Raw genomic sequence first — 26,847 nt, forward strand, 5'->3', positions numbered from 1 at the left:
GGAGGTATATTAGGATCAACGAAATAACGGAGAATATCCATTACTGATGTTAAAAAATTAACTACGGACAGCGTTTCCGGAGCTTATTTAGAGTACCGCCTTACAGCGTCACGCATGAGAAAGTTGAAAAATTACCTCAGTGATTTGCCTACCAGTAATTGTCAGGACGTTGATTGCCTGGAAATATAGCAGGTGATGTTTTTGCGTTATCTGTAGTGAACTTTTCATTGTATCGCAATCATGGTTCCAGTGCCCGGACCAGATTTTTAATTATATTTTCGGAATCAGTGTAAAAATATCTTTCAATTGAGACCGGTTTAATAAAATTTTGCGCTCTGGCCGCCAGCTATAAGATTACCGACATTTCCTGGGCATCCCTAAAAGACGGAGAAGCGGAGGCAGCGGAGACAGCGGAGGCAGCGGAGAACGGACCCTAAAACGCGGAAGCAACGGAGACGGCGGAGAGAGCCAAAAATGCCGATTCCTAAAAGACGGAGATAGCGGAGAGCGGAGCTTTCGGTCATTAACCTTTACAGACACGCGCGACATAGCGGACGGATACTGAAAGCGGAGTTCGGGGCTCCGCGAAATAGACATAGCGGACGGTTATATAATATAGAATGCGGAGATCAGGGCGTATCGGAAGATGTTTTGAAGCAGTGGAGAATAACGGAGAAGTCAGCCATGCGAGTTCAAGGCCAATTTGGCGACTGATTGCCCGTCGATGAGATGACATAGCGGGCGGTTATATAATACAAGGAAAGCGGAGTTCCGGGCGTATCGGAAGATGTTTCGAAGCAGCGGAGAATAACGGAGAAGTCAGCCATGCGAGTTCAAGGCCAATTTGGCGACTGATTGCCCGTCGATGGGATGACATAGCGGGCGGTTATATAATACAAGGAAAGCGGAGATCGGGACGTATCGGAAGACGTTTCGAAGCAGTGGAGAATAACGGAGAAGTCAGCCATGCGAGTTCAAGGCCGATTTGGCGACTGATTGCCCGTCGATGAGATGACATAGCGGACGGATACTGAAAGCGGAGTTCGGGGCTCCGCGAAATAGATATAGCGGACGGTTATATAATATAGAATGCGGAGATCAGGGCGTATCGGAAGATGTTTCGAAGCAGTGGAGAATAACGGAGAAGTCAGCCATGCCAGTTCAAGGCTAATTTGGCGACTGATTGCCCGTCGATGAGATGACATAGCGGGCGGTTATATAATACAAGGAAAGCGGAGATCGGGACGTATCGGAAGATGTTACGAAACAGTGGAGAATAACGGAGAAGTCAGCCATGCCAGTTCAATGCCAATTTGGCGACTGATTGCCCGTCGATGAGATGACATAGCGGACGGATACTGAAAGCGGAGTTCGGGGCCCCGCGAAATAGACATAGCGGCTCCGCTATCGGAAGATGTTTCGAAGCAGTGGAGAATAACGGAGAAGTCAGCCATGCGAGTTCAAGGCCGATTTGGCGACTGATTGCCCGTCGATGAGATGACATAGCGGACGGATACTGAAAGCGAAAGCGGAGTTCGGGGCTCCGCGAAATAGATATAGCGGACGGTTATATAATATAGAATGCGGAGATCAGGGCGTATCGGAAGATGTTTCGAAGCAGTGGAGAATAACGGAGAAATCAGCCATGCCAGTTCAAGGCTAATTTGGCGACTGATTGCCCGTCGATGAGATGACATAGCGGGCGGTTATATAATACAAGGAAAGCGGAGATCGGGACGTATCGGAAGATGTTTTGAAGCAGTGGAGAATAACGGAGAAGTCAGCCATGCAAGTTCAATGCCAATTTGGCGACTGATTGCCCGTCGATGAGATGACATAGCGGACGGATACTGAAAGCAGAGTTCGGGGCCCCGCGAAATAAACATAGCGGCTCCGCTATCGGAAGATGTTTCGAAGCAGTGGAGAATAACGGAGAAGTCAGCCATGCGAGTTCAAGGCCGATTTGGCGACTGATTGCCCGTCGATGAGATGACATAGCGGACGGATACAGAAAGCGGAGTTCGGGGCCCCGCGAAATAGACATAGCGGACGGTTATATAATATAGAATGCGGAGATCAGGGCGTATCGTAAGATGTTTCGAAGCAGTGGAGAATAACGGAGAAGTCAGCCATGCGCGTTCAAGGCCAATTTGGCGACTGATTGCCCGTCGATGAGATGACATAGCGGGCGGTTATATAATACAAGGAAAGCGGAGATCGGGACGTATCGGAAGATATTTCGAAGCAGTGGAGAATAACGGAGAAGTCAGCCATGCAAGTTCAAGGCCAATTGGGCGACTGATTGCCCGTCGATGAGATGACATAGCGGGCGGTTATATAATACAAGGAAAGCGGAGTTCCGGGCGTATCGGAAGATGTTTCGAAGCAGCGGAGAATAACGGAGAAGTCAGCCATGCGAGTTCAAGGCCAATTTGGTGTATTTCGAACTATTCGACAATATATAATAACCGGCACATATATTTTTTTCGATCTGAGAACTAATAATTCACTCCAAAATTTTCTAAAAACCTGAAACTGCTCATCTAACGTTACTGTCACACAGGGTTGTAACCAAGTCACAAGGCTCCAAGTCACAAGTCAATCTCAATTTTGACTCGAGGTCTGATACGATCTGAGGTTGGATCGATCTCAAAATGCGGCGTTGGAGCATTGAGCAAGCGCTTTCCGAGTCAAGCCCTTTGACTCGAGGCCTTACTCATTCACTTTTTTTTTACGGTTTGGCCAATAATATTGAGTGCATGGAAATTGTGCTGTGAGCATGTTTGGTGCCTGAATTCACAATTTCAATTGTAATATATACAGAGGTGGTCAGTAACGAAGTACTTCTACTTTTTCGAAGTGCTCAAGTTGTTTTCCTCTACTTCTAGTCCTTACTCAAGGAGATCTGATTTTCACTACTTCTACTTCGTAATATTTTGTGATCTACTTACTTTTCGCTATTTTCAGTTTGTCAAGTAGAAGTAGCCTAATCCTCTAATCAGGAAGATAGCCTGCAGAATTTCGGGGCTGTTTTCACGGAGTATCCACATCTAATTTTCATAAAAGTTGAGTAAAGCCCAGAATTTTCATCGCGTTTCGCGCGCAGTGGATGCGGCATAAATAAAGCTACACTATATGGCATTTTTACGATGCACCATATTTTTATTAGCGTTTACTAATCGCGCAAGGTGTTTACACCGTATCCTATAATGTGACAAAATTCTTCAGGTCAAACAATAAGTTGAATCAAAGATTCTCCCAGCGCGCTATGGCGAGGTGGTGCGGGATAAATAATATGGTTGGATTCTCGTCGACCAATGGTGTGTTCACCGTTGCTTCAATGACTCAACGTCAAGTTCATTGCGTCAGGTATTTCCCACAGCCTTCCTCATGTACTTGCCCAAGCACAACAATATGCTATCATATTCTAGCTGTAGCCATGTCATTAAAAGACAACAGCACACAAAAAGCGGTCCCCTGCAATTTGAGTCAGCTCCTGAAAAATCGCAAGGGTAGGACCAGGAAGTCCGGTCGGAAAAGGCCTCGCCGGGTAGATTTTGACTATACCGTAAATAGTACACCAGCTCACCATTCAACACCAAGAAAACAGCAACCCAACAACCGCTATTGCATTCTGATCTATCAATGATATCCGACGAGCAGATGTCTGAAATCAATGAAGAAACAGCGCCATTGGACTTGACGACCGACTCTGTGAAGCTGCCCGCCCTCAATGATTACCCTTGGCTTTCGTCGTCAAAGGAAGATAAAGATCCGCAGCATGTGATACGCCAATGCTTGAAACCTGAGCGATGGCTAGATGATGAAACAATAGAGCGAGCGATAGAAGCATTTTGTACCTTTGGTTTTGTTTTTCACCTCGTACAGGTATCAATGGACTGAACAAGATCACAATGTGCCGTCGCTATGCCGATTTGCGCGTAAGCACCAAGCAGCGAACAAAGACTTCTTCATTTTTCTAGTGCATGTTCCAAATCACTGGATACTGACAGTAGTTAACTTTTGAGTACCAAAACTGTACTGGTGATGGACTCTTTTATATCTCATAATCGGACGAGATATGAGGGTATTTTTCGCCAACTCATTCAAAATTGTCAGTGCTTGCTTCAGGGTTGCGAATGTGAGATGCACAATTGACGACTGGCAGTTCTTTCTGTGCAGGGACGTTAAACAACAGGAGAACACATTTGACCGCGGCATACATGTGATAGCAAATGCTTATTGCGTGACAAATAATTTACCTTTAGCGCGTGATTTTCCGTCTGGAAAGTGCCGAGTCTGGGTAGATTACTTGGCAGGGATTCGAGAACGGTCAACTGAGAACCAACTGCCAACCGGCCGTCGACCGACTGACGAAACGCAATCAGAATCCGGTTGTATTTTGGATGATTGGAATGCAATATCAGAAAGTGATATTACATATGCAGAGCTAGCCGATTCCTCATCTGCCATTGGTGTCATGAATAAATCGAAATGGGATAATTGCGACAGCAGCTTATGTAATGGTAGTAAAGACCAAGATCAGCAAATAATGTGTGTGAAATGTCGAAGATGATTCCACAAGTCCTGCCACAAGTCGATGAAAAGGCTGATGAGATGACATACTTCATTTGCTACCGCAAAAACTGTTTAGCTGCTAAAATTCAGCCGTGAACTTTTATTTAACCTTTTATCATGACTGTATATATTTTCTTCGTTTCATTCATCGTTTCATTTTGGTAACATCTGTATATAATTTGTAAAAGATATTTCGTTAATGAAGTGACATGTGTTAGCAAATAAGGAGAAGATCGAGTCGAGCAAAGGTGGATTGTTAAGGCCAGGCAAAATGCACCGATATTAGGTTCATAGCAAGTTGTTACGGAGTTCGCATTATAGTCACTAGTGCAGAGGTCTCAAACTAGAATGTGCTCACGGGCCAATTTCCTGGTTTGATGGCGTCGCACGCCGCAGCACCAATAACGCTGATCTACAGGATTTTTGCGCCAGGACTTCTTCGGGTCAATTATACCTAATTTGGGGGCGCTGAATACGAATCTGACGTTATTTTTGCTTCATCACATCACGTTGTTCAGATATTATATATGTTGAATATTTTTACTTTTTCGGGGTAATCAAGTAGATTTGGGTTATTTCCCGTACTTACTGATGTGGTAATGTTCCGCAATTACTTCAAAATCTACCTGAACAGTATTCTGGATGAACTAATTACATTTGCAATTCGGTTTTTGTAAAGTAGAAAGTAGTTCAGTATAATATTCCACAACTATCATCAGTTAAATTGTCATACGAAACGCGTCCGCTGTCATCTCATCGATGGGCAAGCAATCACCGAATTGGCCTGAAACTCGCATGGCTGACTTCTCCGTTATTCTCTGCTGTTTCGAAATATATTTCGCTACGCCCCGAACTCCGCTTTCAGTATCCGTCCGCTATGTCATCTCTTCGACGGGCAATTAGTCGCCAAATTGGCCTTGAACTCGCATGGCTGACTTCTCCGTTATTCTTCACATCTTCGAAACATCTTCCGATACGCCATGATCTCCGCTTTCTATATTATATAACCGTCCGCTATGTCTATTTCGCGGAGCCTCAAACTCCGCATTCAGTATCCGTCCGCTATGTCATCTCATCGATGGGCAATCAGTCGTCAAATTGGCCTTGAACTCGCATGGCTGACTTCTCCGTTATTCTCCACATCTTCGAAACATCTTCCGATACGCCCTGATCTCCGCTTTCTATATTATATAACCGTCCGCTACGTCTATTTCGCGGGGCCCCGAACTCCGCTTTCAGTATCCGTCCGCTATGTCGCGCGTGTCTGTAAAGGTTAATGACCGAAAGCTCCGCTCTCCGCTTCCTCCGCTATCTCCGTCTTTTAGGAATCGGCATTTTTGGCTCTCTCCGCCGTCTCCGTTGCTTCCGCGTTTTAGGGTCCATTCTCCGCTGCCTCCGCCGTCTCCGCTGCCTCCGCTTCTCCGTCTTTTAGGGATGCCCACATTTCCTATTCCTGTTCATTGTATCGCAGTCTTGTGGACTGTGGTGTATTGAAATAATAAAATGGTCAATAATAATAATGAAGTTACAAATAATATAATTGCTGTGGATTCCGATACCCAACACTACTGCAGTGCATACAATTTAACACCACAACAGACTCAATTTGACTACGGTACTGATCAGGTCTAATTATATACCTGCAACCCTATATGGAGTCTCGGTCCATTTTTTGAAATAAATCCTGCGTGATGAGAGCTTTTTTGTATAGAATAATTAAGCAATTAAACAGAAAATCCTGCGTGACGTTGCCACCAATTCCACTCCGGCCTTCAACGGCTGCCTACAACCAATGATAGCGTACATCAACCAATATACAAATACAGGCTTATCGTCACAACTGACAAATCATATGTCTATGAGTGTGTGCTACTTCACTTCCAGGGAACATCTGAGAGTGAGACTGAGACTGGCTCAGGTCTAGGATAATTAGATAATCGTCAGGTTATATTTTTATCTAGGAACAACACAAACACAATGTACGACGCGATATGACACAATATGATGTAATGAACAGATAGGAGGATGCCGAACGACCAGTTGCGGTCTCTTAAACTGGCATCCACCTTGGGCTAGTGCCCAATGCCGCAGTTCTTTCTCGATGTTTGTCTCTATTCCTCTCTTTCCATTCCTATGTAAGTGCGCTTTTTCATCAGCTCTTTTTCTGGGCTTTTTGTCTTCGTAAGAACCTGTTGTTCCATGGAAAACCAGTTAAGAACGGCTCTGAGTGTAGTAGTATACGCCAATTATATTTGCCGTTTGATCATCGTGACGTTATCTCTAATACCGGTAGTGATTTTACTAACGTTTTTGCAGAGTTTTTTATGACAAATTTCACCTTGATGTTTTCACCTATACGACTTCATGCCGTCGCGTTGTGTGTCCTGATTAGAACGTCCCAATTGATTTTCGATTTATTACCGATCTTATATCTAATGTTCATTATTTCAGTGTGGAAGCCGGTGATATGTCTATGCTAGGAGATAGCCTTCTGATCGTATTCATTTCAGTGTTCACTGCACTTGTTGCTGAAGGATTGACATGGCTCCTTGTTTACCGAACTGAACAATATCAAAGACTGAAAGCAGAAGTAGAGAAACAATGCAAGAAATTGGAAAAGAGGAAAGAGGCAATTGGGGAACACAGTGAGAAGAGTCAGAAACGTCGTTTGGAACGAGAAGAAGAAAAACTGAAATCAAACAATCGTGATTTATCTGCAGTTCGTATGAAGTCTATGTTTGCCATTGGGTTTTGCTTTACCGCACTACTTGGAACGTTGAATTCGGTATTTGAAGGAAGGGTTGTCGCCAAGTTGCCATTTGTACCTATCGGTCTTCTGCAAGGTCTCTCTCATCGCAATCTTATGGGCGAAGATTATACCGACTGTTCGTTTATATTTTTATACATCTTGTGTACGATGTCCATACGACAAAATATCCAAAAACTACTCGGATTTGCTCCTTCAAGAGCTGCAAACAAACAATCCGGTGGACTTTTTCCGACACCTCAACCAGGCAAATGATTGTGACATAGAACCGTTGTATCTTCTGCGCACTGTTACAATTGCATGTGTGGTTGTGATTTGAAAGGTATTCTATTCGTTACAAAAAACTCTGATATGGCTTACCTACTATAAGCCAACTTCCAGATTTATGTGAATTGTTGTAAATAATGTGATATAATAGCAACAATTTTTCAATATCACCTAAATGTACCGATGTTTGTGTTTCAGCAACGTATTTATAATTTCAATAATCAGATGTCACGTGATGACACTTTGAAGCTACTCTAGGAGATGCAGTAACCAGTAAAAGACATCAACCATGACTTGTATGTGCTGTCCCGCATTTCGTCCAAGGTACAAGAACTTGGTCGATAGCATCTTTCCGAAGACTCACGGGGGTGGATTAGTTCGATCTGAAATGGAAAAGTTGACGTACTACGCAGTTTCCGCACCGGAAAAGTTGGACCGTATCGGCGAATATTTAGCTCATAAATTAACGAGAGGTATTAACCGCAAGCGCGACGAGTCCGTCTTTATTGCCATGGAGGCTTTGGATCGACTACTCCTAGCTTGTCATGCGCAACAAATCAATTCGTTTGTGGATAGTTTCTTGCGAATGGTGGCCAGTCTGTTGGAGTCGGACAATCTCGAGTTCCAAGCGCTCGGCACAAACTCGTTCATCAAATTTTCCAACATCGAGGAAGACGCCGCGTCTTATCACCGAAGATATGATTTCTTTGTATCCAAGTTCAGCGAAATGTGTCATTCCAACCTGAAAGACACGAAGGAAAGGAAGATGATGCAAAGCCACGGGGTCCGCGGCATACATGGCGTCATCAGAAAAACGGTCACCGACGAATTGCAAGTCAGTATTTGGCAAACGCAACACATGGAAAAGATTGTACCGTCCTTGTTGTATGTAATGATGCGCGAACAAGCCCATGACGAGACGCCGGCTAGGAGAGAATCTTTCGCAGCTCGAAGCAAGGACACAGGAGATAATCTTGGTGTGAGTGCGGAAGAATGCTTACGGGAATTATTATCGCGAGCGTCGTATACTAATGTGGGATGCGCCGTGAAGCCCGCATTAGCTCATTTAGATAGCCACAAGCTTTGGAAACCGAGCAATTCGTTCGCGATCAAGTGTTTTAAAGTGTTTATGTTCTCCATACAGTCGCAGTATTCTCACGTTATTGTCAAGATGTTGCTTGATCATTTGGACGAGCAAGATGCCCTGGAAGGTCAGCTAAAAGCAAATATGCTTGAAGTCCTGTGCTCTATAGTCATCATACCGTCGACCTCTCCAATTGGACCGGCGGTCGTGGAGGTTTTCAGTCAGCTGTCCCATAATTTGAGACATTCATTAGATCGCAAGAAAAATAGCGAGAGCGAAATTTTCGAGAAAACTTTCATCAACGCCGTCGGCGTGTTGTGCGATGTTTTGCCGGACTTTCAAAAACTCGAAGCGATGGTGTTTTTCATTTCGAAAGCGAAGGAATTCAAGTCGAGGTCGAAAAACGGCAGCGGCGAGATGACCGAAGAGAGGCATGACAGGCTGGTTGAAATTCTGCTGCTCTGCTTGCATCGGATATCGGAAAAGTACACCAACAAAAATCTGTCGGGTCTAAGCTCCAGCTTACTAGACCCGATGATAAAGGTATCGTCCGCGTCCAAAAGCCGTAATCGTTACATACTGCACAAGGTTTTGCTTCTCCTTTTGGATAGAAGTAAAAATTTCGACAAGATGACTTTGGTGAATTCGGTCGCCACGGTTGAAGGATCGGGTCTGACGATCCGTGATGTAGGACCCCAGGACGGTGATGTCGTCGAACGGAAGATACCGAAAGTTCTGCAGTTCATTTACGAATCGTCTCTGTCGAGTGATAACACGCCAGATAACTACATTATTTTGTTCAAATGCGTGAGCATGATCTGTATTAGTTTATGTTCACCTGATATAATCACGGACGTGTGTCGAGTATTGTTGTCTTTACAGAATCGAGCCTTGCACAAGGTACTGCCGTTCAACGAGGAAGAAATGTTGGATGTAAAAAGCAGGATTTACTTGATGAATGTGGTCGCAGCGGCATTTTGCTTCTTATCGTTCACTTCCAAGGTGTCTAACTTCATCAAATACGTGTCGAACGTCATGCACGCGCGCAGAAACGTAACGCATTTGAATCCCTGTCACGTTTTCAGCAGCGAATTCTCCCCGCCTTCCGTCATGCCCGATGATATCGATGATGCCGCAATATTTAATGAGAAAAAAATCCAATCTGCTTTTGACGAAAGCAGCAATTACAAGCTGGAAAGGATCGAACAGCCCTTTGTGCCGACAAGCAATGACGTTGAAAGCGTGCACGTTCATAAAAGTTTCGTAGACGCCGAGTCAATACGTCTCGACTTCACCGGCATTCAAGAAGACAATACTACGGCTGACGAAGGAATGGTCAGTCCAAAGACGATCACGTTCGAATATTTGAAAAGAAAATTTATGGAACCCTCGCTATCGTCGAAAGACCTGGAGGACACGAAAAGCAAAGTGGCGCAACACGTCATGAACGCCACATTTGAACAATTGCAATCGGAAGTGCAGTCGAAGACGCCGTCGAATAAACAGCTACTCGAGCTGATTGACAGGGTTTGCCAACCCGCTAGCAAGAACAGCTCGGCGTTTTTACCGTTTACGTCGCCAGGCGACGATAAGCCGACATCTGGCGGTATCGTTTTCCCATCTGTATGTGTGTTGTGAGAGGCCATAGTCTGTTACCGGGTCAACGATCAGTATTTCTGTTGTTAGAAGTTTATTATGCGTAATGCCATTTCATTTATGTACCATCACGTTGATGGTTTCACGCAACTTGTGCAATGTGCAGGTTCAAACAGTTGTTCCATGATCAGGGTGGTCCAACTAGCCAGTGTTGCTAATTAAGTAGAAAGTGATGTCGCTTATTTGTACTTAATATCAAGAAGAAGTACTTCTACTTCAGAATTACCCAAGCAAGTAGTTTTAAAGAGTAGATTTGGTCGAGATGGCTACATTCGAAAACACAAGATCCATCTTTGCAACGAATGACGCTAGAAATTTAGGTGTGAGCTTCGAAAATAGTTGCAATTCAGTAATTCGTATTATCAGTATTGTGTGCTGCCAATTAGCGAGAATCGTCTGTACACAACTGTACTCTGAAAAAGAACAAGTACTGACCAGTGACCACATCGGTCGCCGATCAACCACTGCAGAGACCATTGCAGATGGTAATTCACTGTAATTTTGGTATATGGAGCTCGCCTGAAGACTCCTGAATTCGTGACAAGATCTGTAATCAATCATTCCTCGGTACCTTACAAACCATCAGCATTCAGATTTCTCTGGGTTGATATAGAAATATTTTGGGTATTGAATGTAATTGATGGACAGTTCACCACGAATTGCTTGCAGTTGGGTATCATGGAGGATTGGATTGTCATCTACTAAGCCTACATGAATCTTGTTGTATGTGTTTACAATATACAGATATATATTGAAGTATTACAAAAGTAATCACATATCACAACTGCCGTTTCTTTGATTATGAAGGTATGTTTTAGCTACCCCAATTTCAATATTTCTGAAACCAACACTTCCTAGTAGCTTAAATACTCATTTCTTGTCTCTTGATTCAAGTGAAACGAACTCTATACTGCGCCGAGTTCTTGGAAATTAGAGCCCTCGTACCTATGTACTTTGAAGCAACTTCCTATGTCCAGGCTGAACCGAACATCTTCAAAGAATAAATGTTTGTCCTGCAAAACACTTTACTACTGTAATATATTGGTATGTGCAAGTGATATTAAGAATAAACCAATATTTAAACTCAAATTCTCTTGTTTATAGTCATACAAATCCAGTAGCAGGGTGATAGACTGACAGGCATTAAGACTGCATAAATTGATGAGTTGCATTGAACTGAAGATCCTAGCCATATCTAATGTCTGCACAAGGGTGGTCAACTGGTCATGGTCACTAAAGAACTACTGAGACTACTTGGACTTCGAGTACCCAAGTGTGTTTTCAAAACAATGTGCCCCTGCTGGCCCAAGAGTACGAGATAACGGTTTTAAGTGAGCCTTGGCTGAGATTAGGAAAGTATTTATTTCCCTTCAATAAACTGCAAGCTTAGAGATAGCTACTTGTAGTTGTCCTGTTAATTTATGGCTTGAAGGATCATGCTGCATATTGAGCTGTGCTCCTTGCACACGTTGAAGCCAGCGAGTAGGCCTTTCTGCCATTAGAATTTGAGGCTGAAACTACAAGTCAATTCAATTCTTCTCAATCATTTATTTGCTCACAAATATATATCGACATTTGAGAATATTATTGTCGAAATAAAATTATTTGTAGTATGGTAATAGGATGCATCTTGCATAGTTCACTATGGATTCAAAATATAATGAGGTACCAGTTTGAATTATAAGTTAGAAGACATCTGCACCCAGGACTTTTGAAGTTGATGAGCAATGGCATGTTTCGGTGGAACTATCAATCCCTCTGACCGCTTAAAACCTGCTGCCAAAGCTTCAGCAACTTCAACTTTTGTAAACCACTTCGCATCCTCCAGTTCCACCTGATCTACTTCGATATCATCAGTAATAGCATGTCCTATCAGCCCGATCATCAACTGGCCTGGAAATGGCCATGGTTGAGATGAGTGGTATTCAAGTCTTCCGACTTTCACCCCACTTTCTTCGAACACTTCTCGTCTTGCAGCATCTTCAATAGACTCGCCAGGCTCCATGAAGCCGGCTAAACAGGAGTACATCCTCGGAGGAAAACGGCGTTGTCTTCCCAAAAGACATTTCTTGCCGTCAGATGATATTACTAATACTATCGCGACAGGATCTATCCTCGGAAAGCATGTGTTGTGAACTCCTTGATGACTTCTGCAATCTGCATCCTTGCAAATTCTTTTGTATCCTGATTCCGCTATGTTTGTTTCAGTTCCGCACGTTGGGCAGAAACGATACCTATCGTGCCATGCCAGCACCGAACGAGCTTGTGCCACAACACCCGCCTCTTCCTTGGGTAGTAACATCAATGTGGGAGCGTAACCTTTACCTATAAATTCTCCTTTAAGTGACTCGGAAGGAAATTTCTCTTCGTTAATGTCTTTTAAATTTACAGCAAAGTATGCTGTGTTTGATGCCTCTGATTCTACCGCAGTGTCATTTCCGGTGATGCAGCCATTGCCAATATATATGATGTCATGGTTTGCATTCGCGAGGATATCCTTTACCTGGTCGTAAGAGAGAAATCTTATCGATGGACGTCTATTATCGTTACTTCTAAACAGTTGAAGATCGGAAAAGACGATGTATTTGGTCGACTTCTGACATTTCAATGATTCCACATATTCTACATCTTTTCTTCTGTATGACTGCCTATCAGCAGAGTTGGTTCCGAAGTAATTCACATGCTCCAACCTTGTTTTAGACTTGGGAGAGAGGAATTTGTCAATGGTTGCTACTACACTGTCATGGTTCCAGAATGATGCAATTTGCCGGGCAGTTTGTCCGCTTTTATTCATCAAAGTAGAATCAGCTCCAGAATTCAACAAGTGGTCCACTGTTTCTTTGTGACCGTTCCTGGAAGCCAACATTAGAGCTGACCAGCTGTTACTATTCCGCTCATCGATGTCCACAGAGTTGAAGAGGCCAGATGTGCGTCGGATGGTGCCTACATCGCCATCCGACGCAGCCCTAAAAAATCTCGCCAACATCTCATTTTGGGCATTGCTTGCTTGAAGATTCGAAACATCGTCTTTACTAGTCATCCACTAAATGGGCAGTATTCGTTATAGTAAAATTTTAATTCAGCTGATTAAAAGATTATAGCTTGTATGAAATACAATGAAAGCTTCAGCAAAATATATCGTAATTACCACCATCTCTAGATCTAAGACATCGACGAATGCTATACTTATCTCTAACAGTACAGACGGACAAATTCAGGTTGAAGAGAATCTGAGCAACTTCATTATGGGGTTGACGATGCTTGTATTCGACTCTAAAGATGTAAACCGGCTGGCACCGGTGAGTTTTTCCGAAAAATTTTGCTTCACTCTTCAAAACTGTTAAACATGACCTCAATGAGATGCGAAACCAACAAGTAATATATCGTTATATTCAGAATTTCGAGGAGGGTTGGTGCGATGACATGCAAAATAAGGTCAAAAACATGCAAAATAAGGTCAGTCGCGACATGCAAAATAAGGTCAGTCACATGCAAAATAAGGTCAGTCGCGACATGCAAAATAAGGTCAGTCCGCGCATTAATCCAAATCTATACTTCAACTCCAAATCCAACTCTTTTTCTTATGAAAACGAAATTCAAAATATCTTTCCTGTATAGTAGCCTACGTTCAACAGTGAAATTCCTTATCTATATCCTAAGTCTTAGGATGTTTCAATCAAAAGATAACCATGATTATCTTGATTACGAAGTCAGTCGCATGTGAAATATTATTATCAGTCGGCGCGTAAATCCAAATCCATATTTTAATTAGAAATCCAAGTCTTTCTCTTATGAAAAATAAATTTAAAATATCTTTCCTATATATAGTAATTTCATGATTGAGATTCCTCATCTATATCCTAAAGGTGAAGATGTTTAAAACAAAACATAATCAGACGATTATTTCGATTACGGGGTGATTAGTCGCATCTAGAATATTAACAGTCCGTGTATAAATCCAAATATTTACTTCAAATCCGACTTTTTTCTTGTGACACTGACCATATAGTCCGCAATCTGCATGTGGCGACTGACCGTATTTCGCATGCATCTGACCTTATTTTGCATGCGAATGACCTTATTTTACATGCGACTGACCTTATTTTGCATGTGGCTGACCTTATTCTGCATGTCCCGACTGACCTTATTTTGCATGTCGCGACTGACCTTATTTTGCATGTGACTGACCTTATTTTGCATGTCGCGACTGACCTTATTTTGCATGCGACTGACCTTATTTTGCATGTGACTGACCTTATTTTGCATGTCGCGACTGACCTTATTTTGCATGTGACTGACCTTATTTTGCATGTGACTGACCTTATTTTGCATGTGACTGACCTTATTTTGCATGTCGCGACTGACCTTATTTTGCATGTGACTGACCTTATTTTGCATGTGACTGACCTTATTTTGCATGTCGCGACTGACCTTATTTTGCATGCGACTGACCTTATTTTGCATGTGACTGACCTTATTTTGCATGTCACGACTGACCTTATTTTGCATGTGACTGACCTTATTTTGCATGTGACTGACCTTATTTTGCATGTCGCGACTGACCTTATTTTGCATGCGACTGACCTTATTTTGCATGCGACTGACATTATTTTGCATGTGACTGACCTTAATTTGCATGTCGCGACTGACCTTATTTTGCATGTGACTGACCTTATTTTGCATGTGACTGACCTTATTTTGCATGAGACTGACCTTATTCTGCATGTCGCGACTGACCTTATTTTGCATGTGACTGACCTTATTCTGCGTGTAGCGACTTATTTTACATATCACGAAGACCTATAAATTCAGGGACTGGTATATTATTATCATTATTACAACTCACAATACAACAGTGATGCTTATAGCCTGATTAGGGCTTTGTGCTCCACGACATCACATTTTATCACACAGTTTAATGCATTTCTTCATGAGCTGATGGGCAGTCTCTGTATCTTCAAGGCTTTCATCGGTTCGTTATTTTCGACTCATAGCTTATAGCTCGATCCACTGTCATATCTGGGCCTTTTAAGTCACCGCAATTGCAGTGAGGTCGGTGATGAGGAGCCCATGTAACCTCCGACACATATAAGTTATAGTCCGAACCGGGATTCGAACCACTCCCCTTGGTGCTTAACCAACTACGCCACTCGCTAGCAAACTAGTAAAGTTATTTATATAACATGTTGCGGCGAGTCGTCAAGCTGTTTGAAATACATTTCTGCGTGGGAAAATAAACCGAGCTCTCTGCACATTCCGCATATTTTCATCATTTTAAAACTGCGATACAATGAGAAGAAAGGAATAGGTGTCGAAACGACTTGGAGTGGGCTAGTCTTTGAAATCAGGCACCCCCCTTAACCTAGCCGAAGTAGAGAAGAGGTATGCACACTAAATGAAAAGTAAAAGTAGATAATATAGAAAAAAATGAGGTGGCATGATGGCGGCTGGCGAGATCGATATGTTAGTTCATGATCCGGTAATCCTGAAGGCTGACTAATAGTAGGCCTATTCATCTAGAAGAAATTGCTTGTATTTCGACTTGAATGCGGACATGCTCGGCGATTGTCGGGAGATGCTGTTTCACCACTACAGGTCCGGCAACTTGATAGCGCTACGCTTTTTCTTGTATTCCGCCCTGATCATATGGTAGTTTTTCTTCGTTCAAGCATATGTCGGTTTCCAGGTTTTGACGGGCAACGAGAGCACATTTATAAGTGCTATTTAAAACTACTCACTTGAGTAGTTTTCATAGTCACCTAATTCTACTTAAGGATGTTTTTGGCTGCTTCGAAAAGAACTTCTACTCGTAAAAAAACGCCTGTTTTTTGTTGGACCCAGTCTCGAGTCATTTGACTTGGTCCGAGTCATGCAAAATAAGTCGAGTACAAGTCGAGTCAATGAGTAGAGTCATTTTTAATTTTAAAGAAAATGACTCGAGTCACCAAAAAATCGCGATCCTGCATAAGACCGACTTCAATTATGCTTCTTGAACGCGGCAACCCGCTCGGCACTAACTACTAAATGACGGGTTTACCCCTGACTCCAGTAAGCAAATATTTAGTTTTACAAACCTTCTTTGAACTTTGGGCTTCCTATTTATGACAGGCCAGCTCGTCCTTTATGGGGGATGATGACACATAGTATTGACGCCACTGATTGACTTCATTTATGAATATTAAGCACAGACCGTGTAATTCGGTTTTGGGATATGAGAATGGTGATAAGGAAGGTTTGGTGACTTCTGGGGACAATAATTGTCAGGCTTAATTTGCTACATTGACATTATTTTGATTCTGGATTACGCAGATCAATTGTGACTAAGAAACTTTGCAGTTACGACGCTTTTAAAGCTCGTAAGTACACGGAGGTGTCAGAAAAATGAATTGATAATAGGAACGATTGTGTTGAAGGTTTGTCGAAACACGTTACGGTCCAATTTTGTCTTTTCCTTATAACAGCCGACGATCTATATAATGCAGACTTTTTCAGAGTTCAATTGTACATTTTGTATGATCAATATCCAAAAAGTCCTCTGGAATGTGTCCTATAAGTTGCTTAGGGATATCTAAATATCCCTGGATTTGGTAATTTAATTTAAAGAAGATGTCAGTGTTGGGATCACTCGAGTCATGAATTGACCCGAGTCAGACTCGAGTCAACTTTTTCGTATGACTTGACTTGACTTCACTCGACTTGACTCCAGTCACCTTCAAAAAACGAGTGACTTGACCTGACTCGAGTCATCTTCGAAAATCGATTGACTTGACTTGACTCGAGTCAAAATGTGCCAAGACTCGAAATGACTCGGGACTCGAAGGTAGTGACTTGATCCCAACACTGGAAGATATACGCATATGCTACTCGTTCAACGCAATTCACGCATAAAGATAGGCTAATTGCAAAGTTCAATTCGTACAACGTGTCGTTCCGAGAAATATCCGACTTTAATAATATTATAGTAGGCCTATGGCTAAATTATTATAGAAGTACTTGAAGTCAATGCCATTTCGGGAATCTAGTCTGGCCATTATTGTTTATTATTGCCAATACGTTAGACCACAGCGATAACGTAATTATTAGGGCCACTCAGTTAATAGAAATATGCCTCGACTAGAACAATATTTCAAAATTTATACTCAAAATGGAAAAAAATCAAAGAGGCTCATGCCGATCTAAATACCCTTGATTTCGGAAAAGAACTGCTTGAGCTCAGAAACTACACGAAGAAGCGATTCGACAAAAACGATGGGAAACAAATTATGGAGCTACAACGACAAGACATTTCGCCAGTGCTGTATGCAAAACTGCAGAAGTGTCAACCCTCATCAGTGTCTGTGAAATCATTTTACGTCCAAATCGTAACTTCAGAGACTCTAACATTCCACACTAGGATGAAACTGTACTACAACAGTGGGTTAAAATAAAAATGGATGTGTATTAGTGTTATGTTGCGTATGTTTTACTCCGTAATTCCGTGAGTAAAAATACGCAATTTTCACATAAAGTCATATAAAGTCATATTTTCCAAAAATTAAAGTCATATTATTGATTTTTTATGGTCATATAAAAATGGCCCTAGTAAAAATGAATGACTGTTTGATTTTTCAAGTGGAATATGATCTCTTCTGACATTAATCGTATCTCCGTGTCATTGCCAAGGCCCCAAAAAGGTCCTGTGCAACTTGCGAATCGCTCACTCGACCTTTAAACTCGTTTGCAATGAGAGAAACGAATTTTAAGTAGTTATTTATAGTATGTATTAGTTTATACTGAGATCGCCATAGTGTATTTTTCATTTTTATATCCTTTGATATAAATTTCTAGCCTAATAAATTTATTTTTATCCGCTCAAGACACACAATGCAGTATGCAATACATATAACACACCCGATATAATGAACGGATAGAAGATTGCTGAAACGATATGCCCTGGCCCAATGCCTGATATAAAACTGTTCGCTATATATCTTTTGACGCTTCTCCTTGCTCTCTTTATTCACTTTATATTTTGTATAACTTTGTATTCGTCATTCACCACGTCTTTTTTCAAAAGGACGCTGTATATGAATACTGACGTAACATCATGTCTGCGATGAGGAGCCTGGACATCAATTTACATTATACAGTGACCGTCCGGGCGAAGATGACAGCGGTCTCAAACCACCTCTTCAACATACAATCCATGCATAAGAAGCAAACAATTCAGATTTTCTGGCGCCGGCAGTAAAGACATAATGACCTGACGATATACATCCTGAATCAAGCATTTTTTTAGTAATGGCTGGAAGAGCCCACCGCTGTAACTTTGCTCTCGGTCTTCCCCTATATTTGGATATGAAATTTAAATCATAATGTAGGCATGCAATTTGCAGAGAAGCAAAATAGGATTTTGATTTTAAAATGACCAAAGGAAACAAATCGAACGTTTCAATTTTCACGAGGACTTATACCTGAATTTTCATTCGAATTTTGCAATTTCAATGTTGAAAGTAGGGTAGGTAGCAAAATATATATATTTTGATTTCAAGTAGAAAAAAGTTGGATTTGAAATTATGCTTTATGCGCGGACTGTATGCAGAATAAGGTCAGTCAAATGCAAAATAAGGTCAGTCCATGCAAAATAAGGTCAGTCACATGCAAAATAAGGTCAGTCACATGCAAAATAAGGTCAGTCGCGACATGCAAAATAAGGTCAGTCACATGCAAAATAAGGTCAGTCGCATGCAAAATAAGGTCAGTCGCGACATGCAAAATAAGGTCAGTCACATGCAAAATAAGGTCAGTCGCATGCAAAATAAGGTCAGTCGCGACATGCAAAATAAGGTCAGTCACATGCAAAATAAGGTCAGTCGCATGCAAAATAAGGTCAGTCGCGACATGCAAAATAAGGTCAGTCACATGCAAAATAAGGTCAGTCACATGCAAAATAAGGTCAGTCGCGACATGCAAAATAAGGTCAGTCACATGCAAAATAAGGTCAGTCACATGCAAAATAAGGTCAGTCGCGACATGCAAAATAAGGTCAGTCACATGCAAAATAAGGTCAGTCACATGCAAAATAAGGTCAGTCGCATGCGAAATACGGTCAGTCGCCACATGCAGATTGCAGACTGTAAGGTCAGTGGCACAAGAAAAAAGTCGGATTTGAAGTAAGTATTTGGATTTATACACGGACTGTTAATATTCTAGATGCGACTAATCACCTCGTAATCGTAATAATCGTCTGATCATGTTTTATTTAAACATCTTCACCTTTAGGATATAGATGAGGAATCTCAATCATGAAATTACTATATAGGAAAGATATTTTAAATTTATTTTTCATAAGAGAAAGACTTGGACTTCAAATTGAAAGATGAATTTGGATTTACGCGCCGACTGATAATAATATTTCACATGCGACTGACTTCGTAATCAAGATAATCATGGTTATCTTTTGATTGAAACATCCTAAGACTTAGGATATAGATAAGGAATTTCACTGTTGAACGTAGGCTACTATACAGGAAAGATATTTTGAATTTCGTTTTCATAAGAAAAAGAGTTGGATTTGGAATTGAAATATAGATTTGGATTTATGCGCGGACTGACCTTATTTTGCATGTCGCGACTGACCTTATTTTGCATGTGACTGACCTTATTTTGCATGTCGCGACTGACCTTATTTTGCATGTTTTTGACCTTATTTTGCATGTCATCGCACCAACCCTGTAGAGAATTTCAACGCCTAACCAAGTATACGCCAGGAAGCTACACCAGAGCAGGGCAGCCAAGAGTGTATAATCAAGAAGACGGGATAACGTTGTTGTAAAAATGAACCAGTTTTGGTTACCTCCTTATAGAGTCCACAACGTATACCTAGTGCGAATAAGTTCGTGATATTCACTGCGACGGAGATGTCTTCTTTTAAACAAGCCATGAGTGACCGCTCTTGCTCAACTAATTCGATCGATACTATCAACACATGGTCGCCTAGAGCGTTTCACCCTATCAGACTGCATACAGATACAGCTAAGACTGCATACGGAAATGAATCACAATCACAGCTCAAGAGAGTAATGAAATTCAAGGTAGTAATTGAATTCAAAGTAACTAAATTCAAGTTAATCTACAGTGCAACGAGCAGAATAGAAATGACCAAGCGGCCCCATTCGCAAAACTAGGCCCACGGGGCCACAGCCTATAACAAATCGTATAGCTGAGTAGAATGTACGATAGAATCGATTACCAACGATGACTATGCTTTTTTGACCACCACCTCTGCTCGACTGGTCGTACCATAGCAATTTACAACGTATAGCTACGTTGTAAATTGCTATAGATATGCTCGTACATTGTCTATTCTTACGACATCTATATATTCCTTCCGCATTCCAGGATATCTTGGAGAGGATGAATGGGAGAGCTCAGTAATAATAAAATAACTGAGACTTCACCAGCCCTCCTTTAGTCCCCAATCTTCCTGTTGCAGTTAGCGGGTAACTGTAGGATAACTGAGCTCAGCTCTCAGTGAGCTGCACTGGGAATTAATGAGTTCGGTCGATCGATTGCTGCAAAATACGTCACAAGCAGTATGGATTCATCAATGTACATTTGCTGCATTCAACTGCCCTGATTACGTCACCGATGCCGTACAAGATGATTAACTGATTATTTACTTCAACGTTTATTGCCTATATTTATTCACACATGTATTCAATAAAAAAAAATTACGAATGCTATAGTCATTTTGTTTCTCTGTTCTCCCAAATGACTACTTTCTTGAGCAACCTGACGCCGTCGTAAGGCCATCTCGCGGCAATATTATCTTGAACAATGACACCGTCAGATGTTAGTCCAAGTTAATTTCGTGAAGCGGCTGTGCTGTCTGTTGTTGTTGTTACGGGGTTGGTATACTAGCTCATTTGTCGTAACTCGTATAAGGGATTGAACACCAGTGCTCCACTGGTCCCAGCTAATTGACGTACGCTCTGTTGAGAGGATGCCCGATGAGTCTATTCAAGAAAAAACCTCGCCGTTCTACGACCGTGACCATGACAGATCAAACTAGATCTTCTAAGGCATCACTATCGAGTGCGGATGGCAGAAACTCATCTCAGGGTTCAACTTTGTCGTTGAAAGTAACAGGCTCAAAGAAGGTTTGACTATACTTATCCATCTTACATTTATTTGCTTTGCTTTCAAATCTTATGTATACATCCTGTGGGCCAAGGTGGTCTGATTAAAAGACTATACTCGTCGTAGGCTACTCCATTTCAGCACCCGCCTATCTTTTCATTATATCGCAATCTTGTGGTGTATTAATTTGATAAAAATCAATCAATCGTCAGATTATATTTTCGTCTGCCCAAGACACACATACAATGTACAATGCGATATACAAAGACGAACAATGCGATGTAAGGAACATGCAGATATTGGGGCAGACAGAAGGGGGATGCCGAACAACCAACCAGTTGGCCAGTTAGAGTCTCTTGAACTGACATCCACCTTGACCTTCTAGTGCCCGATGTCACAGTCTTCTTCGATGTATTCGTTCTTCGTCGGTCCTTTTTAGAAGCTATTTCTTTCTTTTTTCTTTCTTTATCGAGTCTTTTTTCTGGGCTTTTTTGTCGCCGTAAGAAAAACTACATGGGATTAACCAGATTAACCTCCGACGTCGGGAATCGAACCCGAGCCGCCTGCTTGGATGACGAGGTTGAATTGATTTAGCAAATCCGCAACGCCGTAATTGTAGTTTACCCCTATGTCAAGACACCGACATCCTATTGAAATTTGTAAGAGTGAACAAATGAAGTGCTGTGATCCCGATGACATTTTGATAATTTCTGTGTTGCATGCATGAACAATTTAACATGTCAATAGATGGTAATTTCCAGAATCGAACCACACCTGCCAGTCCGTGTGGCTGTACGTTCAACTACTAACTACAAAGGTCATATATTTTTTCAGATTGGGTCGTTGGCATCAGTGAAGTCTGAATCAAGAATAAAGAAGACTAGATTTTCTGATGACACAAGTACGCAATTAACTTTTTATTTCACCACTCCCATTGTGCGGGGAGTTTTTTTGATAATGCTACCCTATTATTTGTTTGGTAATTGCGTCACGGAGATATTGAAAAATATTACTATTATGGTGGTAACACGAAACCACTCACGTGACAGCAATATATTATTAACAGGTTGTGGTATGTAAGACTGTCTTATAGGATTACTTAGGAATTACTATTCTCAGACATATAGTGACTAATCTCCGTATTCGTGGTAATCTAATGAATAATTGATTTGCATTCTGAGTACTAATGGCATGCTTTTCCATCTGAATATCTATGGATTTGTGTACATATCAGTCCGAAGGCAATACGGTTGCCTACCCATCATCATTATATTATTATAGCGGTTCTGTTATTTTTTTCCGCTCACAACAGACAATAGTGTGATACACAAGACACAAAGCAATGTAATAGACAGATAGGAGGATGTCGAAAAGACCAAGTATGATCTCTCAATGTAACATCCACCTCGGCCTAATGCCTGATGTAACAGTCTTTGATCTTGCTCTTTCGGATGTCTCTTCTTAGTTCTTATTAGACGATTTTTCCTTGCTCTATTTATTCGCTGTATTTACACTCATCCTTCTCGAGGCTTTCTTGTATAGACTTTGTAACAACAGCCACGTGCGGAATGGTAAACCTATGAAGGTATGGTAAACCCAGGGTAAACCTATGAAGGGTGCTGCTGACGAGACTCTCCCGCACCAACTACGCATACATTTGTTCATGATTCTCACACCAGGCGAAACTTTTCCAATGACCAAGCTCTGCTGATAACATAATACACCAATACATGAAATGTGTTCGTACAGAAAAAGTTACATATAGAAGTATGATGTCTGTATTCTTATTCTGATTAGTATATACAACATGTAACCGTATTTTTCACCGAACCAATATTGTTGGTTGTTGGTCTCATTTCATTCAGTCCTACCGTATGTCAAAAAGTGTCATATACTAGGGTTACCATACGTCCTCTTTTAAGAGGATTTGTCCTCTTTTTTGACTTTTTTGAAAGTGTCCTCGAGGGACGCGCGTTTGTCCTCTTTTATGAGATTTTGCCCTCTTTTTTTGAAAATTTTGATCAAATTTAAGGCCAAATTCGATTGATATGCTGTAAATCAGCCGCGAAGTAGCGCCCCAGCGGGTATTTCGAGAGCTGGCCCGGAAAGTTGACCTTTTTTTTTAGTCAACCACCTGATAATGAGAAAAACTATATTTCAGGCACTGAGTGAGACTGAGAAAGTTGACTTTTTTTAGTCAACCGACCACGAAGTGGGAGAAATGAAGGTTACCATTTTTTCAGGATTTTCCTCCGGTTTTGCAAGTTTGAAAATTTTGAGAAAGTGTCCTCTTTTCAGATTTCCAAAATATGGTACCTAACCCTATCGTATACACATGGAAAATAGTTGAAAATTGACATCGATTTGGCAAATCATCTTGAAAAAAATAAATTACAATTTCTTCGTTTTCAATGTACAATTGTATTGGGCAATGGAGATCTATCACTGTAGACCTAACTAAATTTAGATACAATTAATGACCTAATTTCTTGAATTCGCAGTTCATCCAGGCATTCCAGGTGTGCTTGTCCAGGTCACTTGTCTCTAGGTATTGTGTTCCCAACCTTTCAATCGTCACTGGAGTTAGTGAAATGTTTCCCCTAGTGCTATTGTCTATGAAATAATCTTACTTATACTATTACTTATAGCTAGGGCGTTATCTGGCCCTATGAAGAATTCCAGTGGTTACAATATGTATTATGGTAGAAATAATTAAAATATTTTGTAGTACAACGAAAGATGCTTTCCTACATTCTTGGGTAGAAAGTGCACGTCCTTACTAAGAAGCTTGTCAAGGACGTTCAACAGCAGCAGTTGTTGGCCGACAACACTGAAGTTGTGCGTACACTGCTGGTGCTAGTGACACACCGTGTTGCTTCATTCTGACAATGTTGTCGACATCACAATTTTTCATCATGCGCTTCTTAATATAAGAATGATGCAATGCACAAGAAGTCTTTCTTCAGTTAGGATATTGCGGTACGTTGACCATAACACCATGGCTACCTATTATTTGTTTTTTTTACTGTGTATGATTCACAATGAGCAGACGATTAGCCGTTTACAACGGTAGGCCTATAAAATAGGCTAAAAGCGGTAAAATATCAAATTATAAGTTCACCGACAGTGCTAAATCTACGATACAAACAAAATGCAGACGTCAAAATTTTTTTAATTTTATGAAAAATTTTGACAAATTTTGACCTAACGCTACAATTTTGACGAATTTTGACATGTAAAAAAAAAACCGCCCTACTTATAACCTTCAATACTAAGAGATTTAGCATTTGCATTGCTCCAAGCCATCGTAATCATGTTTTTCCTGCCACAATGCCTATGTATCCATTGTTTTGACAGTAACATATATACTAATGTATGTATATGAATGAATAAACATATTTACATGTGTTCAAAATCTCGATATTGTTTCAGACCACAATGTTATCGATGCACCGCGTACTACCATCAATAATGACATCACTACGAAAGATGACAAATATTTAACTGCAGATCATGCCCGGCATATGGCTCTTTTTAATCAGCCAGACGTCAATTTGATGCAAGACGCCCAGATGACCGGAGCGCCGATGGAGATGTATGCCTCTATTATTAATGGTGATAAGGCGGAGTTGAAGAAGATAATTTCAGGTTCTTATTATTACTCTTTTGTTATTGTTTTCATCTCGAATTACTAATGTGTGCGAGGTGGACAACATTAGAAGGAGCATCAGTTGAATGCTCGACTTAGCTTAATTGTTCTGTAGCTATAATGAATTAGTAGTATTGTGTGGCAGAGTATGAATTCGCAATTAAATTTGTGGGTTGCGGCCGTGAGGATAATATCCTGGGAATATCGGTTACATAACTGATGCTTTGATTGCACATTCCATGTGTTGAATAGCCCTGGGTATACTAAAATAAAGTACTCTCAGCTGAAATGATCTCACTGTGTCACGAAATTAAATTTTTACCATTTTGTTTCAGTTGTAGAGGGCCTGCAGTACATTTCTGTTATTCAAACTTCAGATAGACTATATCAGTTGCATTTTCCCATTTGGTACAAGTAGTGAAGGCTACTGGAATTATTTCAATTTGAATATTAGTAAAACTGTTGTCACTTCGTTAGACTATCTATTCGAACGCAACATGTCTCTTGAAAATGGGGGTTTGTAATTTGTTTACAACAAACACACGTGCATGTTTTTATCAAAGTTTCTAAGGAGGTGGTTCTCAAGCTTTTTTTACACGCCCCCCTTTATGATAGGGAAAAATTTCGCGCCCCCTTATCCTCATATCACAAAATGCAACCAGAATGCTAGCAATCCCAACAGATAGTTTGATGGCATAGAAGGCTATAACTGTTGATGAGAGAATTCTCAAAAATGAAATTCGGACTATAGCCTACACGGAGCAATATCACTGAAAAGGAAGTAAATCACGCCTAGCGCAAAACAATTTTCTGTTGACCTTCGCGCCCCCTTTAGATGCTTTCACGCCCCCAGTTTGAGAACCACTGTTTTAAGCTATTATAGTTTTACTTTGACCGATCAGTAAACCCCAAAATAGTTCAGAGGCTCTTAATGCTGTATTCGATACGGTACCAAAAGCTGTATTTATTGGCGGTGAAACTTATGAACTGCTTTAGCATGTATAGTGTACACTGAGCAGTTTATGTTCTCGTTTGTTGGAAACTTGAATAAAGTTTTTGTTTTTGTATCAGTATACCTACTGTTATCATATTTCATGAAACTCTTCCAGGAAACCTGAAATTTTTGGACACTGTGGACAACTTTGGCCGAACTCCACTGATGTATTGCGTACTAGCCGACCGATTGGATTGCGCAAAGTATCTCATCAATATGGGCTGTAGTTTGGACCAGGTTGATAACGCAGCCAGAAGCGCCACTCATTTAGCAGCTCACAAGGTAACTAATGCAATACCGGTAGTGACTGTTTTGTAAAACACACTCATTCTTTCTTTACAAATTTCACTTCTCCCTCCTCTTGGGGTAATGGTCGCAAGCCCCTGGTAAGCCGATCAGTTGATGCCAGTCCGCCCAAGAAACTGGCGATTGGTATCTATAAATATGCAATCCTGTAATTGTATGGAAAAGCTATCATTGGCCGTCAGATTTCCACAGCCGAATTCCTTTTTAGATGTTAGGTATTAAAGTGAGAAGCTTGGGACAACACAGCAATTTAGTGAAATTTTTTGAGAATTTTGGTTAAATATAGGGCAAAGTTTGATTGAAATACAGTGAATCAGCACTGAAGTAACGCTCCGGCGACGGAAAACCGTAATTCGTGGATCAAGCCGGAAAGTTGACCAGAATTTTTTTTTAGTCAACCGACCATGAAGTGGCAAAATCCACCA

General features: G+C 41.2%; 4 protein-coding genes and 2 long non-coding RNA genes across 8 annotated transcripts in view; 5 read left to right on the forward strand and 1 right to left on the reverse strand.

Annotated features, from left to right (window-relative positions):
• Positions 1–358: 358 nt before the first annotated feature.
• LOC145434285 (uncharacterized) lies at positions 359–4,782 on the forward strand. The gene is made up of 2 exons (XR_013913318.1): positions 359–2,088; positions 4,320–4,782. It is a non-coding gene; the product is annotated as an uncharacterized LOC145434285 (long non-coding RNA).
• Positions 4,783–6,976: 2,194 nt separating this feature from the next.
• On the forward strand, positions 6,977–7,813 carry LOC145434282 (calcium load-activated calcium channel-like). The gene has a single exon (XM_080311648.1). It carries the CDS (start codon positions 7,046–7,048, stop codon positions 7,598–7,600), a length of 555 nt encoding a protein of 184 aa, XP_080167774.1. The 5' UTR covers positions 6,977–7,045; the 3' UTR covers positions 7,601–7,813.
• An 86-nt stretch (positions 7,814–7,899) lies between these two features.
• Positions 7,900–11,441, forward strand: LOC145434277 (protein EFR3 homolog A-like). Its single transcript, XM_080311639.1, has one exon. It carries the CDS (start codon positions 7,902–7,904, stop codon positions 10,332–10,334), a length of 2,433 nt encoding a protein of 810 aa, XP_080167765.1. The 5' UTR covers positions 7,900–7,901; the 3' UTR covers positions 10,335–11,441.
• A 439-nt stretch (positions 11,442–11,880) lies between these two features.
• Positions 11,881–13,523, reverse strand: LOC145434279 (NAD-capped RNA hydrolase NUDT12-like). Its single transcript, XM_080311642.1, has one exon. The coding sequence runs from the start codon at positions 13,390–13,392 to the stop codon at positions 12,031–12,033; it is 1,362 nt and encodes a 453-aa protein (XP_080167768.1). The 5' UTR covers positions 13,393–13,523; the 3' UTR covers positions 11,881–12,030.
• A 1,422-nt stretch (positions 13,524–14,945) lies between these two features.
• LOC145434284 (uncharacterized) lies at positions 14,946–19,384 on the forward strand. The gene is made up of 2 exons (XR_013913317.1): positions 14,946–18,980; positions 19,023–19,384. It is a non-coding gene; the product is annotated as an uncharacterized LOC145434284 (long non-coding RNA).
• A 1,826-nt stretch (positions 19,385–21,210) lies between these two features.
• LOC145434272 (uncharacterized) overlaps positions 21,211–26,847 on the forward strand; it is a 28,071-nt gene continuing 22,434 nt past the window's right edge. For 2 of the 3 annotated variants that reach the window (XM_080311632.1, XM_080311633.1), the window contains exons 1-4: positions 21,211–21,493; positions 22,308–22,374; positions 24,906–25,121; positions 26,232–26,398. In XM_080311632.1, the coding sequence (XP_080167758.1) occupies positions 21,344–21,493; positions 22,308–22,374; positions 24,906–25,121; positions 26,232–26,398 (600 nt within the window). In that variant the 5' untranslated portion in view covers positions 21,211–21,343. The remainder of the gene's footprint in view (positions 21,494–22,307; positions 22,375–24,905; positions 25,122–26,231; positions 26,399–26,847) is intronic. The other variant, XM_080311634.1, reaches the window with a different exon arrangement.

This window comes from Botryllus schlosseri, chromosome 2 (assembly GCF_051294905.1).
Source record: "Botryllus schlosseri isolate E-star chromosome 2, Bs_hap1, whole genome shotgun sequence".
Lineage (NCBI taxonomy): Eukaryota > Metazoa > Chordata > Ascidiacea > Stolidobranchia > Styelidae > Botryllus > Botryllus schlosseri.

What these genes read in the sequence shown, in the direction of transcription:
- LOC145434282 (XM_080311648.1), top strand. Translation starts at nt 7,046, where the DNA reads ATGTCTATGCTAGGAGATAGCCTTCTGATCGTATTCATTTCAGTGTTC.
- LOC145434277 (XM_080311639.1), top strand. Translation starts at nt 7,902, where the DNA reads ATGACTTGTATGTGCTGTCCCGCATTTCGTCCAAGGTACAAGAACTTG.
- LOC145434279 (XM_080311642.1), bottom strand. Translation starts at nt 13,392, where the DNA reads ATGACTAGTAAAGACGATGTTTCGAATCTTCAAGCAAGCAATGCCCAA.